Source organism: Sardina pilchardus, chromosome 16, assembly GCF_963854185.1.
Source record: "Sardina pilchardus chromosome 16, fSarPil1.1, whole genome shotgun sequence".
NCBI lineage: Eukaryota > Metazoa > Chordata > Actinopteri > Clupeiformes > Clupeidae > Sardina > Sardina pilchardus.
This window is the reverse complement of record NC_085009.1, coordinates 7,965,955-7,981,420: the sequence shown is the minus strand read 5'-3', so window position 1 is coordinate 7,981,420 and position 15,466 is coordinate 7,965,955. Positions and strand designations below refer to the sequence as shown.

The window sequence follows — 15,466 nt, the reverse complement described above, 5'->3', positions numbered from 1 at the left end:
ATCAAAAAGGGCCTCGCTTAACAACCACAGATTCATTGCAACTTTCAACTTTCCCAACAAAATCTCATCAGCTAGCTTGGCCAGCTTAAAGCAAGAATTGAGAGAGACTTTGCGACCTAAAGACATGTGCCACATTAGAGAAAAAAAAAAAAAAAAAAAAAAAAACACAATCTGGGAAAGTGGATTAGTGCGGTCTTAGAGGAAGAAGATTAAAAAAACAGGCACAGAGACAGCGAGAGTGATGCTGAAAACAAGAGCGTCTTCAGAGCTGTCACCGTGGTCCTGTGACCCAAATCTGGCAGAGGAACGGCGCCATGACGGTTCGAGCGTCTGTCTCTACGCACGCCGCTCGCTGTGTTTCAGGTGTCTCAGGGTCGGTCCGCCCGGCGCTCGGACCTTGAACCTGGCCAGTGTCTCAATGAGAGCAGTGCGGAAATTAATCTGGCAGGGGATGAATCATGCCTGTGGTGTGCTGTGTTTGTCTGAGTGGGGGAGAGAGAGGGTGGGGGGCGAGAGAGAGAGAGAGAGCGAGAGAGAGAGTGAGAGTGAGAGTGAGAGGGATGGCTGTGGATCTACACAGCGATGCCAAGATTGAAAAACACATTACTGATGAGAGCTCTCACCTTCTTGAACCTGACTGGGGTAGCTGTATGACTCATCTCTGACTAAACTAGCCTTTGCTAACAGACACTGAGAAAACCGAGACAGAGAAAATGTTGATGGAAAGACAGGGACACTAGGAAAGAAAAAAGCCACATAGTCTTAAACCATAAATAAATGGACAGGTGCTGTTATTTTCACAATTCAACTTAGCGGATGATACATGGGAGTGGTTGCTGATGTTGGGTCCCTCTTAACAGACTATCTACTTTATCACAACAAATCCAATTAGCATAAGGCCCTTTTCTCAATCATCCATTCTCACCCCTAAATGCACACAAAGAAACAAATGTTCAGGTTACACTCACAAACTCCCAGAGCTGAAGACATAAACCTTGAATTGTTTGCAGTACTTACAACGGTTCTTGCTGCTCTGCCTCATCTCTGTGTGCCTATGTAGGTAAAGGCTGGTGTTTAAAATTCTCCCTAATGAAACAATAGAGGTCCTGTCCCACCTCAGCTTTGCAAGCCAGAGGACTGTAGACGTAATGGCATAACTGCAAAAACAACAAAGCCAGTCTTCATTGTGCTTTGCAGCTTCCTAAGCTGCAACATGGCCACAGGGAATGTTAAACCACATAAATAGGTTCTCACCCCTTCAAATCCTGCTGAGTGACTTAACTGTAATCACTAAATGTATTTTGCCACAGAAAAGAGCCAGGAGTGGTTGGCTGAAGGAGGCAGTAAAGCAGAAACAATGTGGAGACACACAAGCTCAGAATCAAACCAAATGAACACACATGTACTGTACTGGTACATGCTCTCATAAAGGAGCTCTCATACCCGCTATACTATCACTGTCCTCTATGTGAGATTGTGCTAACACAAAATGTGCTTTCATTTGACTGCGATATAGAGCCATATATTAACCAACATGTTATCTTGACTATAAAATTATTTCCTATTGACAATATCTTTATCTCGTGTACAACCAATGGCATTGCTTTGTTGACACTCACACACACAAATGAAAGACACAATTAATCACTATATTCCCACAGCAGAAATTGAAACTTTCGAAGTACACCAGTGATCATCATCTTGAAAATAATTAATTCATGACATGTCATGTACATTTAATTCATCTACGATTATTATTTAATGATGTGGCCCTACAGAGATCTCTCCTTCACAAAATCTGCTATAACAGACTACACATACACACCGACAAACCAAATCAGAGACTTTCTTCAAATGACTATCCAAATGGAAAAAGAAAGAAATACTCACAAGAGAGGATCCTTGTGGCTTTCTGTACAAACACTGGAGAATCTGGTGAATGAATGGGTGGAGGAATGCTTTCTGTCTTTTCCTCCCGTGCTCTCTCTCTTCCTTTCTCTTACTCCCTCCTTCTTGCTCTTGCTCACTCACTCACTGCCTGCCTCCTCCTCCTCCTCTCCCTCCCTCCCTCTCTCTCTCTCTCGCTCCCTCTCTCTCTTTCAGTCCCTTTCTCCAGTCACCTTCATCTGCCCCTTGTCTATGTGCCTCTCATTCACACTCTCTCTCGCCACCCATTCCAGCTCCTAATGTCTTCCGTCATCATGAAATAGGTGGAGTTTGATACACAAGAAGGGTCATTTTAATATAGCATAGAGCATCTGAATTCAAAAATGATCAGTGCGAGATATATGAGAGGAAAGATAAGAACAACAACAAGACAGAGAGGAGAGAGAGAACCAAATACAGGGCGATAGAGATACAAAGAGGAATAGTAGGATGACCGATGGGTGAGGACATAACACAAACAAAGGAGTCAAAATATGGCTCTGATTGGTCTGCTATTTTGGTAGTGGCTACCGTCATGAAATATAAATTCATGTCATTGACTCCCACTGGCCTAACATCAGGAAACTGTCACCCTGATTGTCTGACACAATCTAAGCAAATTGAACGACAAACAAAATGTATGTCACCATCACAAAGCTTAAAGTGACTACCAAATGTGTCGACTGTGTATAGGGTGTGCAAAAATGAAATGTGGCTTTATGACACTGTGTGCAGAATATAAACACGTCGCTATAGCACCACCCTGTGCTGTACAGAGGAACTGACACAAGATTAATCCAACAACCAAAAGGAATTGCTATTCCTCCCGTTTTCTTCCTGCATCTAAAAATAGTGTCTGCTTCCGGGGGCAAGGTTACAATAGATTATGGATGCCGCATACATGCATATCTGTTACAGCAGTATTCCTGTGATGCACTGGGTTGCCTTTAAAGGGCAAATAGAATCTTAGATGCATGAGTCAGGGGCAGAATATTGGTTGCGTCACTCCCCCAAGTGGTGCCATACAAAAAACAAGTCCACGACTGTAATACCATTGATGTCTTTTATCTTCTGTGGGCTATTTTTATTTCTGCTCAACAGTTCAATTGTGATTTCCACTTGTTTCTTGACATTTACAAGATAGATGAGTGGAACAGCCACTTCTTCCATGACAAGGCAAAAGCCAAGGTTTCACAGGACTCACCTGAGTGGTGCATCATGTGAGTGGTGCTGGCTTTGGCCTGTTGGAGGGCAGAGATCCAACGCTGACACTCCCCCTCAGAGCTGGCCTTCAGGTAGTAGCTCCGGCCACCACTGCTCAGCACCAGATGGCAGTGGTCGCCCACCTCGATGTGCGTTGTGGCCAGGCTGAGGGTGCCACGACAGGTGTGTGCCATGTCTGCCTGAGTCCTATAGGACAGGGCGTGCACGCGCACAAACACACACCAGGGAAAAGAGGCATCTAACTAGTACTACTTCTACAGACACACAAAAGCATGAAGTTACTTTCTAGGAATGGGAGTTAAGTGATTGCTTGCCATCTCATTTGCCTGCATGCACGCAAGTGTACACAACAACCATGCACACACACAGACAGATACACACAAATAAATATGTAACAAAAATGTAACAAAAATGTATTTTGATGCTGTTACACATAGGCCAAGTCCAGGCCACCACACGCAGACAACTTTAACTGTTAACATAATATTGTTACTGAATATATTAGCATTATAACATTTCTGTGGCAGCAATCATCCAGCTACGACCAGTCACGGCCACGAGTAGAGTAGGCTATGCCTGAAAAGCAGACATTCTTTAAAAAAAGAAAACTAGCCTATAGAACATGGCTTGGGGATTGCCCGTTATGCTCAGACGTCACTAGGCTATGCAACTTTGTCACCGACTGTGCCTTCATTTCCCAAACGTCAAATAGTCAAGGTTACATACTAACGATAAAGGACTGCTGTATTTGATGTGTTTAATTGGCCACATGACATTAATGATAGCTGAAATAATTAGTGACCTCTAAGACATTTTCGCTAGCAAGCTATTTCTAAACTTGACAGAATATAACATATCTGACACTAGCATAGCAGTGGAATAGCCTTTCAGCTATCCTACCTGTAGTATGACAGCAGGCCGTTGCTAAGGACAAACCACCGCCGCTGATAACCCTTCAGATAATTGGTCCACTTGAAGAGCCATCCTTTGTGGGTCCCTGGCACCTGAACTTGTGTCCCTGCGGAGGTAGGGGATGGCAGCAAGCTCTTCGCTGGTTCGCACATTTTTAAATGATACTAGCTAACAAAATGTAGCCGGCAGTGGATGCGACCGTTTAGTGAGGTGGTGCTGTTCCCTCACCGACTATCTAGCTGCGGGGAACACTTGCTTCACGTTATTCCTTGGTTTATTTCAGGGATGCCAGGCTGAGCAGGGCTGACTCATCGAGGGAGTCAAACAGACAGAAGAATGCCTGCTCCTGCCCCATCCTGCATCCTTTGGTTTGACAGGAGGGTGGAGCCTTCAGCTAGTAAGATGGAAAATTTATGGGACTAGGGAACACGCTGTGACGGAGTTCGAAAACGTCGTCAAGTACAGTGACGACGTCGCAGATAAAATGACGTCCGATCAAATCTAAAGTGATGTGTGTCCTCTTAGCAAAAACCTTGTGCAAAACTACCGAAATATGAGCTAATGCCTTTAATTGAAAACTGCAAGATCTCCATTCCCTCTGTCTGAAGTACTCTCTTCATGTCTTAAGTTCGCAGACTGCAGCACCGAATTACTCAATACATTATTAATGGGTTAGGGTGGTGCTTTAATTACCGCACAGTACCACTGCAATTACTGTCGAAGAACAGATGATGGCAGTGCAGTCTTAAGTGTCGGTGCTATGGGAGGGTACATGACCTACTGTCACTAGAGGGCCTGTAAATACTCACTAATGCATTCAAACCTCAAATAATGTCTGCTGTAGTGGTACACTATATTATCATGCACTTTTCATTCCATCTCTGTTTGCATAAGAAACCCAGAAATTTGACCTGCCATTCCCATGTATGTAGGAACATTAATTAGTTCTGGGTTTAGAATTACCAAGGCATAAATAATTTAGGGCTAAGTAATGAACATCCACAAGGTTGGATGTCAAAAAAATAGGGACATCATGACTTACCGATGCACACAAGGAAAGCAACCGTGCAAAGTAAGATCACAGGGCCCCATTTAAAGAGGAATCATATGATCTGAACCGTGTGTGATGGTACATGTGCTCAACATGTTATGCAACAGCTTTACTTAACTCCTCAAGAGCTGATGTTTTGTGAGATGGAACTTGCCCAAGGACTGCACTTAAAAGCCATCTTCACAGAATTCCACACCGTTATGAAATGCCAGACTCTTGTACATTTCTAGAAGATGTCAGAGCATGATCTGAAAGGCATTATTCAGGACTGTTATTCTCCCTAACACTCAAACATACGTCTCATTGGACCATACAAATGGGTACACTCAAAAGCAGACAATCCAAATTCATTTTGTCATTTATTGAACATTTTTGTACATTGGAGATGGGTGAAGAGAATGGTGGATAAAGATTAAAAAAATTGCTTGGGACAAATTCCACAAAATACATCTCCCAGAAATCTGATTTTGCAGTCGAAATAGCATGCACCTGCCACTGGTTTTACTAGACGTTCTGCACAAACATAAAAAGACAAAAACTAAGAAACTTTAAAAAAGAAAAACATAAAATACAAAAGGTCACTGTAGACTAGCTGCTGAGCTGACAGTTCCCATACTAACACCTGATATAAATATGGAATTTTGTGACTTAAAATCACTTAGAAGGGCAAATCCTGTGAGGATTTTTACAAGCGTAGATTCTTCAGTAGGGTCTGTCCCTCCTCTCCTGGCGATGCTCCCCTCTGAAGACAAATAAAAAGTAGTCAATTTCAACACATGCAGAATGGCACCTATACAGATGGCACCTATGCACTACTTGAAATGCAGTGACCTACTGTTGGCTTGTGTCGCAAAGCAAAATAACTGATGTTCAGGATGAACACGAATCAGTTTTGTCTATTACACAAATGTGGTATTAACAGCATACAACTCTTGAGGTCTTTCTACTCTCAGGCTGTCAACTTACAAAGTAAATCCAGTTTTACCACCAAAGGTTACACTCACTTCATGTCCATCATCTTGCCAGGTGGTCCCATGCCTCGCCTTCCGCGGCCACCCATGTCATCCATGGGAGGTCCCCCTCGTCCCCTGGGGCCACCGAAACCACCCCGGTCCATGCCACGCCCGCCACGGAATCCTCCAGGGCCTCCGCGATCACCTCCTCTGCCTCCACGGAAGCCACCTGGTCCTCCAGGACCACCGGGTCCTCCTGGTCCCCCACGGTCCATGCCGCGACCACCCCTCATGCCAGGGCCTCCACGGCCACGGTCACCGCCTGACAGGAAGAACCACAACAGGTAAGGACTAGCACAACATTCCCAGAATCACTCAATCACGGTCTGGGCGATTAACGTTCAGTTTAAACCTGATGCCATTGAAGTACGTGTCTGACCTTGACTCAAATTTATCAGACCAGAAAATCTGGGACATGGCAGACATCCCCAGCCACATCCAATTACTTCAGCATGACTGTGCCCAAATGTAATGAGTGGATCTGGCAGATTGAGGCAGTCTGTATGTGCTTCAGACAGAGCCAGAGTGACTCACCTGGAGGTGCGAAAGGAGGGGGTCCAAAGCCCTCTGGTTTCGGGGCTTTGCACTGATTGCACTCAGTTCTCCACGCAAAGTTCTGGTTGCCGCAGCCCCTACAACAGCATACACACATAATTAGACTCTAGAACTCATATCAGTCAAATGGGTTTTTTTTTATGTTTCGAGACTCTGAATAGTTGCTTACGCATTGGGGCACTGCCAGTCTCCGGCTCTTGGCTGCATGTTCCCACCGGTGGGGCCTCCACGGCCCATACCCCTTGGGCCCCCTCGGGGCATAAAACCGCCACGGTCCCCACCACGCCCCATGCCACCACGGCCCATCATTGCTGCAGGAGGGGGAAAAAAAAACAAACTCTACACTCAATGGCTGTCTAACTTCTTTCAACTGTGAGAATGGAATAGCCTTGCATAACTGAAGAACTGAGAAATTAAATAATTTGAGCCGTTATAATAATCACTCGAAGTCTTCAAGAATTGTAAGGCATGCAAGACGACAGATGTTCCGTCCCAATCTCACCTCCGCGCCCCATCATGCCTCCCCTGCCGTCCCTCATGGGCATCTGCATGCCCATGCCCATCATGGGCTTCCTGCGCGCCATCGACACCTTCAACCGTTTGCCTTGGAAGTCCTTTCCTGCAGATACACAAAAGGTGCATGAAAAAGGTCAGTAAGAGGGCACTACAATTTGGACATCAAGAGTTTTGATATACAGGAAATAATAATAATAATAATAATAATAATAATAATAATAATACAGTTGTGCTAAATCACTTACCATCAAACCACTCCACTGCAGCCTTGGCAGAAGGTGGTTCCTCATAGGACAGAGTAGCATCTCCTTTGTTCTTGCCAGACTCCTTGTCTTTGTAGAGATTAATGGCGTGTAGACCAGTGCGCTTGTTTATCTACGAGAACAAGCCTTACATTCAAATGCCAATATCTCCCAACAACAGATCCAACGCCACAGGCGTCACACACAAATGTATGAGAGCACCAATTCAAGTCCCCCAACCACACTTACCCTGATGACGCCGCTGTGCTTGAAGAACTCAGCCATCTCCTCCAGAGTAGCGCCCTCCGTCAGGCCTGTGATGTAGATGGTGCTGTTCTCAGAGTCATCCTGCTCTTCGGGTCGGCCTGTGCACAAACAGCAAAGATGAACAAGTGTCAACATTCAGACTGCAGCTTATGGCAATTACTTATGGCAAGATCACAAGTGTAGCACGTTAATGGAACTTACAGTAATTTCCTGTGTATTAGCCGCATTGTGTATAAGCCGCAGGACAGTGTTTCATGCAAGTTAAAAGAAAGAAAATCAAATTAATTCCATATTAACCACCCCTGTATATTACCTCATAGCTGAAGAAATTATAAAAAATGAAAAAAAAAATCTATGTATAAGTTGCGGCTAATAGTTGGGAAATTACAGTAAACAGATGTAACAATTGCACATACCCATGTCTGAGTCGAATCCTAGCGTCCCAACGAGCAGGAGAAGGGTGGATGGAGAGAAAGAAGATGGACGTTAGTTTGCATGCCTGCTTCGCCCACTAACCTGACAATTGGTGCTCTACAGCTCCTGAAGCCACATTAACCCAAGGCACACTCCTCTTAATCTGCACTTTTAAAAAAAATGGCTATTACCATGAATGTCGTGCCCTTGACATTTTGAGAAAAATGCAAAACTTCAGTTAGGATCTACTCATGAGATGACTACAAAAGAACCCCATTTTTCATAGAGTGTGCCATAGTTCTAGCAGGTAAATGCAGAAATAAAAAAAATATGGTTTGAGACCCATTTGACCAGCAGAACCAAAAAAATGGAATCCATACCAGAATTTTGATAATGTGAATTATAATGAACAGAGGAACAGACTACATGAGTGAAGCTTTGTTAACCAGTAAAATGTTTGGCTGTTTTTTTTCTGTAGTTTTTTTCTCTCCTTTTTTGAATGCCATAGGTGTCTGAACTCAAAAACACACCGTGTAATTTTGCATACCATTTCCACTACACACTGGAGGTCAATATGTGCTAGAACCCCTTAGTGAAAAGACAAGAATACTGGCCGGCAGTAGTTTTCTTAAAACATGTTTTTTTTTTTAAACCCCCTGAACTAGAACAATACCCACACAGTCAGTGATGGAAAAAAAAACAATCAGTTTGCAATTCTAGTGTATGCTCTTGGAACTCATTTAAACTTACCACCGGGCTTACTGAAGCCACCTCTGTCTCCAGTGATGCTGGGGGGAGTAAGCGAAGATATGAAGGCGATATCCCTTTAAACAGCCACTTCTGGACCACAAAGATTGGTAGGGGACTGATGCGACCACACTTCTAACACTAAACCCCCCAGAACCAGGGCCTAGGCTCAATTCCCCGACTCCAATTATCTGACACTTTATATCACAAATATACTGGGACGGGGTAGTTGGGTTTGTGTTTACTTCAACACGGCCCTGGGCTTAACCCTTTTTACATACATGTTTCTCATCAGGTGGTGGCTGAACAGTTCTGGGGTTATGTCTATGTTTGTAAGGAAAAGGGGTAAGGGCAGTCTTTATTACCAAAGGGGGTGGACAATCCCCCTACACTTGTCTTTTACAGAATAGATGAGGTGGAATTGTTTCAGAAGCAGCACTACTAGCTTCGTATCACCGGCAGAGAAGCATTAGACATGGTGCTACTGCACGCAGCACAACGACAGCAGAAACACCTGCTGCTGTGTGCTTACGGGCCTAGAAGGGATGTGTTAACATAGTGTTACTGAGCAACACACTTCAATACATGTCAGCTGCTTCTGAAACAATTGGCTTACAAAGCTGTTACATGCAGTTAATCCAAATGAAAAACACAATTCAATACACCATTTCCTTTGGTCTTACAGAATGTTTCAGCAGAAATAACACAAAGTATAAGTGGTGTTGGTAGGAAAGTCCCAAAAAATATAAAAAGTTACATTATGTATTTTTCCTTTCATAAACAAAAACAACTTATTTTATAAATGTTATTTGTTATTTGACCACACTTTTTTGTACACCTTTCTTCACTTTAAATGTTGTCCCCTCTTTCTCAATAGGCTGCCGGCCCACACTCAAACTGAGCTGTGGTACTTGTAAAAGTATAGACGTGTTTACATGGCTCTCACTTTGTTACCTGTAGCATATAAATGCGACAAAGCATGTTAAAGAAAAATGTTCATAAAGACACTTCACAAAAAGACAAGCAATCCAGTTCATGTAAAATTTAAATCCACAGTTCAGAAGAATATGTTGCTGTACCCCTAACCTATGTCAGGGGATCAGGAAGGTGAATGCCATGGATAAGCTAGCCCATTTACCCAACCATAGACACAATGGTGAACCCCAAATTAATATATCTTTATATCAATTACCATAAACTACACATTTCCAGTATAAACATCCAAGACATGGGGAATGTATAATACAGCGCTAAAAACGTCTAATTTTACACCACCACAGCATTCACCTTCAAAAGCAACTCTACATTAATATTTGTAAAACGTATAACCATACCCCACTGAATCCTGAAAGACCATCAACAACGAATTTTAAGTATAGATTTTTAGATCAAAATGTGTACCCCAAAAAAGGACCTCCGTTTAGTTCACTCCCACCCATGATGTGAAAAATTTAGAATTTGAGTGGGTAAAAACTAAATTTCTACACCTTTGAAAACACAAGACGATATGTACTGAGTGTTCTGCTTGATTCTTGTTTACCTTAAGTACCATTACCTCAGGTATTGAGGTTCTACAAATAGACAGGTTTCACATAAGCCACCATGCTGTAAATCTAACCAAAGACCCCCAAAATTATTTTTGCAATCGAGAGGGGTATACTACAAAGCAAGGTTACTGGCTTACCCAGGTAACTTCAGGAGTTGCCGCTGATGCTTCTGAAGTGATTCACAATACATTGAAACGTTCTTTTGGAGATCGGCAGTTACTCCCAAAGTTGCCGGGGTAAACCAGTGTCCTCGCTCCGTAGTATACCCCATCAGTTCATAAAATTTGGCCTATTTTGTGGGCACTGGTCAACCTGCTAAATTAACTGCTGCTTTAGGATTAAGGGACTTATTTGCACAAGCAGCTCCTACACACTCCACTTGTGTGAACACCCTTCAATTGGTGAAAAAACTCATTGAAGATGTTGTATGTACTAACCAAGAACAAAAAAGCTGAAGTTAACCCGTTTAAAAAAATAAAAAATAAAAAAAGAAATAAGAAACACAAAAACCTCCCCCATCCCCACTAATGCAACTCAATACCGAGTCTACCATCTTACCTTTAGCCATACCAGGGCAGGGCTGAGAGCAACAACCCCAACAGCTTACGACAAAGCTCAGAGATTTAACAATGGCTAGGGTGTTTAAGCCAACTCGTCATGGTCAGTAAATGAACATCAATTATTTTCCAATTGAACTGTTAAAATACTGTTACTGTATTCTGTATAATTTGTTTAGCACTTAAGTTAATGAATTTTGCGATTTAAGGGGTACGCTTGCCCTCAGCCCCAAGTGATGGCTTCACACAGCACCTTTGGGAGAAAAAGTGATGAGGCTGAGAGAGTCAGACGAGCACTTACCCCATGCCTCCTCGGTTCATGCCCCCTCGCATGCCGGGCGCTCCGCCGCGCATCATCCCGCGGTCAAACCCCCCGCGGCCTCGGCCCCGGGACTCCCCCCCACCCATGCCGCGGCCCTCCCCATAGCCACCAGGGTCCGCACCCGAGTAGCCACCTCCGCCCATTCCGTTGCTGTGATCCTGCCTGTAATTACCTGGGGAAGACAGAACAGCTTTTAGTCAACCATTCCCGGCATTAACAACTACAACTAACACAGACAAAAAACATCAACGTCGCTAGTAATGCACTCACTGTATTGGCTTGGTGGTTTGTACTCAGTCTGCTGGCCATAACTTCCTCCTGCTCCGCCCTGCTGGCCGTACTGGCTGGCGGGTGGCTGGCCGTAGGAACCAGCAGGCGGGGCATAAGAGGGTGGGGCCTGCTGGGTTGGCGGCGGGGCCTGCTGCTGCTGGTACCCTCCATGCTGGCCGTAAGAGGTCTGCTGGGCATAGCCGCTTTGCTGGGGCTGCTGAGAGTAGGAGCCCTGTGGGGGCTGCTGGGAGTAGGAGCTCTGGTCGTAGCTGGACGGCTGCTGGCTGCTAGCTCCGTAACTACAGAGGGAAAGCATGACATAACATGTCATTCAGTACACAATCAATTTGGGAAGCGTTTGACCAAGAGAAACGAGAGAAAGGCATGCCAGCAAATACCTAGGGTTACATTTTCTTGGAATACAACTTCTACAAGCTTGTTTTTGGCTGCCAAGCTCACACTAGTACGGGAAATGTGCAAGTCAAAGCACATTTCACAGGAAGTCACAGCCCATATTGCTACAAACATAACTTAGCACTTCAGTGTGACCATTAAACTCATGCTGACCTGGGAGGTGCTGTTGAGGCTGGCTGCTGGCCGTATGCAGGATAAGCCTGCTGGCCTCCATACCCAGACTGGGCTGCATAGCTGGGCTGGCTGCTGTTGGCGGTAGTGGAGGCAGAAGCGGAATCGTAGCCTGCCGCTCCGTAGGACTGCACTGGCTGACCATAACCCTGGGGAGCAGCAGGAGTGGCATTGTATGCAGCTGGGGAGAAACAACAGGTTTAGACATTAAAACAGTGTTACACACATTATTTGAGACTTTGAGACAAGAAACACAAGTAACTTTTTACTTAAATTTGTCGGTGACCGCTCAGATCACTAATTAACTCCTGAGCCAGACTGCCCACTTATACAAACTTCTCTATTACATGAAGAGTCCTACAGAGGGGGAGGCACTCACCGGCAGCTGGTGGCTGCTGTCCATAGGAGGACCCATATGCCTGTTGGGAGTATGCACTGGAAGTCTGGCCTGCCGGCGGGTAGGCCGATTCAGCAGGCTGGCTGTAGGAGCTGTAGCCCTGCTGCTGGCCATACGCCTGCTGTACAAAGAAAAGGCCTCAGTCAGTCAGTACAACAGCCCAATCCAAAATAAACACGGGCCACTTTTGAAGACAAAGGGATCAGAAATGCATCAAGCGTAACTCACCTGTGTGGCCTGCCCATAAGGCTGAGTGGGCTGGGCACCGTAAGAGCCATACCTTCAACAAAAACATATTACCATTAACTCTTCAAAAGATTCAATGAGGGTCAGTTGTGTAGCAATAAATTCAGGTTCATTCAAAATGTAAACAGATGACAATTCTTCAGAAACTTCACTTGAATGACGTGGGTAAGCATACTAACCCTTGCTGGCCTGCAGGCTGACCATAGGAACTGTAATCTGAAACCGAAAATGCAGACAATAAGTAGGTATACATGTTGTCCACACTCCACAAACACACACACTAGCTGGACCAAAGAAAAAGATATTTGATTGCTGCAAAAATGTGGACACACAACTCCTGTTGTACTATTTACAACCTTCACACTACTGTTGCCACAGCGTCCCAAGGAAGCACTGCAGCACATGATAAACTAAGCGGGGAACTTAGCTTCACTTATTTTCAAATGAAACTGGACGAAAAAGAAAGAAAACCAATAAAACTAACTACCATTGCTACTACTGAGAGCAAGCTTGCGCCCCCAGAGAGAGTGCATGACCGGGGTCTCCAACCCTCTTGTACGGAGGAAATCACGTGTTCGCCCGCCATTTCAGTTTAAAACAACAAGACGCCGTCCGTCTAGTCACAATTATAATCTGTATATTTTGTGCATGCATTTAGCGAGTACACGCAGGAGTTCAATAAGAATGGGAATACAACATTTTAAATAAAACTGAAATACTGCTGTTCCTAATGAACGCGTTCTTCCCGGTTTACCCGCGTGTAGCCTTCGTTACCTAAATCAACCGGCTAATGCAGCTAACGATAGCTGGCTAGCTCAAATAGCGTTGACTTTTTGCTAAGCGACAACAAACACCGCGGTCTCAGTTCTTGGTTAAGTTACCCCGTGTGCCCAGTCTTTTACATTTTAAACGGCATCACGTATAGTCTTTGCCGAACCCAAAATCCACAATTTACTTGGGCATGAAGGTGATTTATCTTGAGATTGTTACAACGGACAGTATCCGGTAAGCTAACAAGTAGGTTGCCGTTAGCCTGGCGTTCCAATGGCTACAACATGGCTGTGGTTACCCCATCCCCCATACGTATGCAACCGACTAGCACTAGCTCGCTAAGAAATAAAATGGACAATTACAACTGCATACTTGAATCACACCACAAAATGCGTAGAATGCAACTTAGACAGCACAGTTACATGTTCATTTCTGACATAATGTTGAAGAAATAGCCAAAACTATGCAAATAAAAATCTCACTATTCTTACCTGCAGCAGACGCCATTTCGCGTGTTCTCTGAATGCCACAACCAACTCAGCTAACAACGCAAAGGGTGCGCATGCGTAGTACTTTCTTGGAACATACCAAATTGATCATTGATGAAATAGGCCTACGTCTGAATTTCTTTTCATGTTAGAGAGGAGAGGTATCACTTATAATAGATAGTTATCAGAAAATATTAATAAAACAGTCTTCACACATACACAGACCAGCAATAACATTATGGCCACTGACAACTGAAGTGAATAACATGTATTAGCTCGTTGCAATGGCATATGCCAGAAGGAAATTGTGTGGGGGGCCATAGTGGGGGGTGGGCCTATTGCCTGAAATTGATTAGGCTACAGTCTATGGCTGGAAGTTAAAAAAAAAAAAAAAGTAGTGTAGGCCCTAAGCATAGAGATGGCTGAGTGACATGAGTTGATTATCTCCTTACAATAGCACCCATCAGTGGGATATAGGGATGTATGTAATGTGAGCAATTTTGAGAGCCAAATCGTGATGCTTACTGGGTCAGAAGCATAGGGTCAGAAGTTAGGCCTACATCTCCAAATCGGCACTTTAAGGAAAAAACTGTGGTGGTCAGGCTCCTACTTCAAGAGATGCGATATAATGGGGGCAGCCAATGCTCATTGATGTAGGAGGTTGAAAGCCGACCCATGTGGTCAGGTCCAACAGACAGCACCTCAATGTGCAATTTCATGCTCCTGATGATTATGTCATGTAAGGTCGTTGCAAATTCTAGGGAAATAGGGACAGTTGAGACACATTGTAGGCCTATTATTTCATTCCTATGATGTTTCGAACCCCTAACCAATGCTAATGAAAATGAAATGAATGAGGTTAAATTAAAAAACACTTTGCCATTTTTAGGGTTTTATTCATTCAATTTTGCAATGAACAGTTAGTTTACTATAGCCTACATTATTAAACATGGGTGTAAAAACTGTAGCCTACCATGGTAAGACTACAGTTGAGACGCAGTCGAGACAAAAATCCACCTGATGTTTATGAGCTAATTGTGGAAAATTTAAACTAGGCCTACTTATGGGTAGGCCTGCTTGATAATATTTTAGTCTACGGAAATGGCATATGTGGAATGTTATGTGGAAAATCACTTCTTTTCAGTATTGTTTGATTTTCGTGTGAGCAAAAAGTGTCTCAACTGTACGCAGTCTACCCTATACTTGATGAGAATTTAAATATATTTTAATTTATTTTGTTTATTTATTGATGTGAGCTTTAAGTCCATGTTGTGCTTCGTGGTAGCCTACACTGTACACTTTGCAAGGTTCATTGCAGCACCACGATGTATTGAATAGCCTATAGGCTATGAATAAATTACTTTTTGTCTTTTCGGAAATATTTGCTCCTCTTCTTCTACATAAATCATATGTCAT

At 43.9% G+C, this 15,466-nt stretch overlaps 2 protein-coding genes across 4 annotated transcripts in view; both read right to left on the bottom strand.

The window, feature by feature from the left end:
- The window catches only part of LOC134060425 (oxysterol-binding protein 2-like), a 15,987-nt gene extending 11,543 nt beyond the window's left edge, over positions 1 to 4,444 (bottom strand). The window contains exons 1-3 of one of the 2 annotated variants that reach the window (XM_062517146.1): positions 4,291 to 4,444; positions 4,051 to 4,168; positions 3,131 to 3,336 (exon numbers count right to left, since the gene is read on the bottom strand). In XM_062517146.1, coding sequence (XP_062373130.1) covers positions 3,131 to 3,323 — 193 coding nt within the window. In that variant the 5' untranslated portion in view covers positions 3,324 to 3,336; positions 4,051 to 4,168; positions 4,291 to 4,444. Of the gene's footprint in view, positions 1 to 3,130; positions 3,337 to 4,050 lie in introns of both variants that reach the window. The other variant, XM_062517145.1, reaches the window with a different exon arrangement.
- A 1,009-nt stretch (positions 4,445 to 5,453) lies between these two features.
- ewsr1a (EWS RNA-binding protein 1a) lies at positions 5,454 to 14,144 on the bottom strand. Of its 2 annotated transcripts, none has more exons than XM_062517147.1 (16): positions 14,054 to 14,144; positions 12,971 to 13,007; positions 12,774 to 12,825; positions 12,528 to 12,666; positions 12,131 to 12,329; positions 11,564 to 11,862; positions 11,273 to 11,465; positions 8,871 to 8,908; positions 8,123 to 8,140; positions 7,689 to 7,804; positions 7,443 to 7,572; positions 7,184 to 7,300; positions 6,851 to 6,992; positions 6,661 to 6,758; positions 6,118 to 6,388; positions 5,454 to 5,855 (listed from the first exon to the last, which is right to left on the bottom strand). In XM_062517147.1, exons 1-16 carry the CDS (start codon positions 14,067 to 14,069, stop codon positions 5,816 to 5,818), a joined length of 1,905 nt encoding a protein of 634 aa, XP_062373131.1. In that variant the 5' UTR covers positions 14,070 to 14,144; the 3' UTR covers positions 5,454 to 5,815. The 2 variants fall into 2 exon arrangements, with proteins under 2 accessions (XP_062373131.1, XP_062373132.1); XM_062517148.1 differs by having other exon boundaries at positions 12,528 to 12,663.
- Positions 14,145 to 15,466: the final 1,322 nt, after the last annotated feature.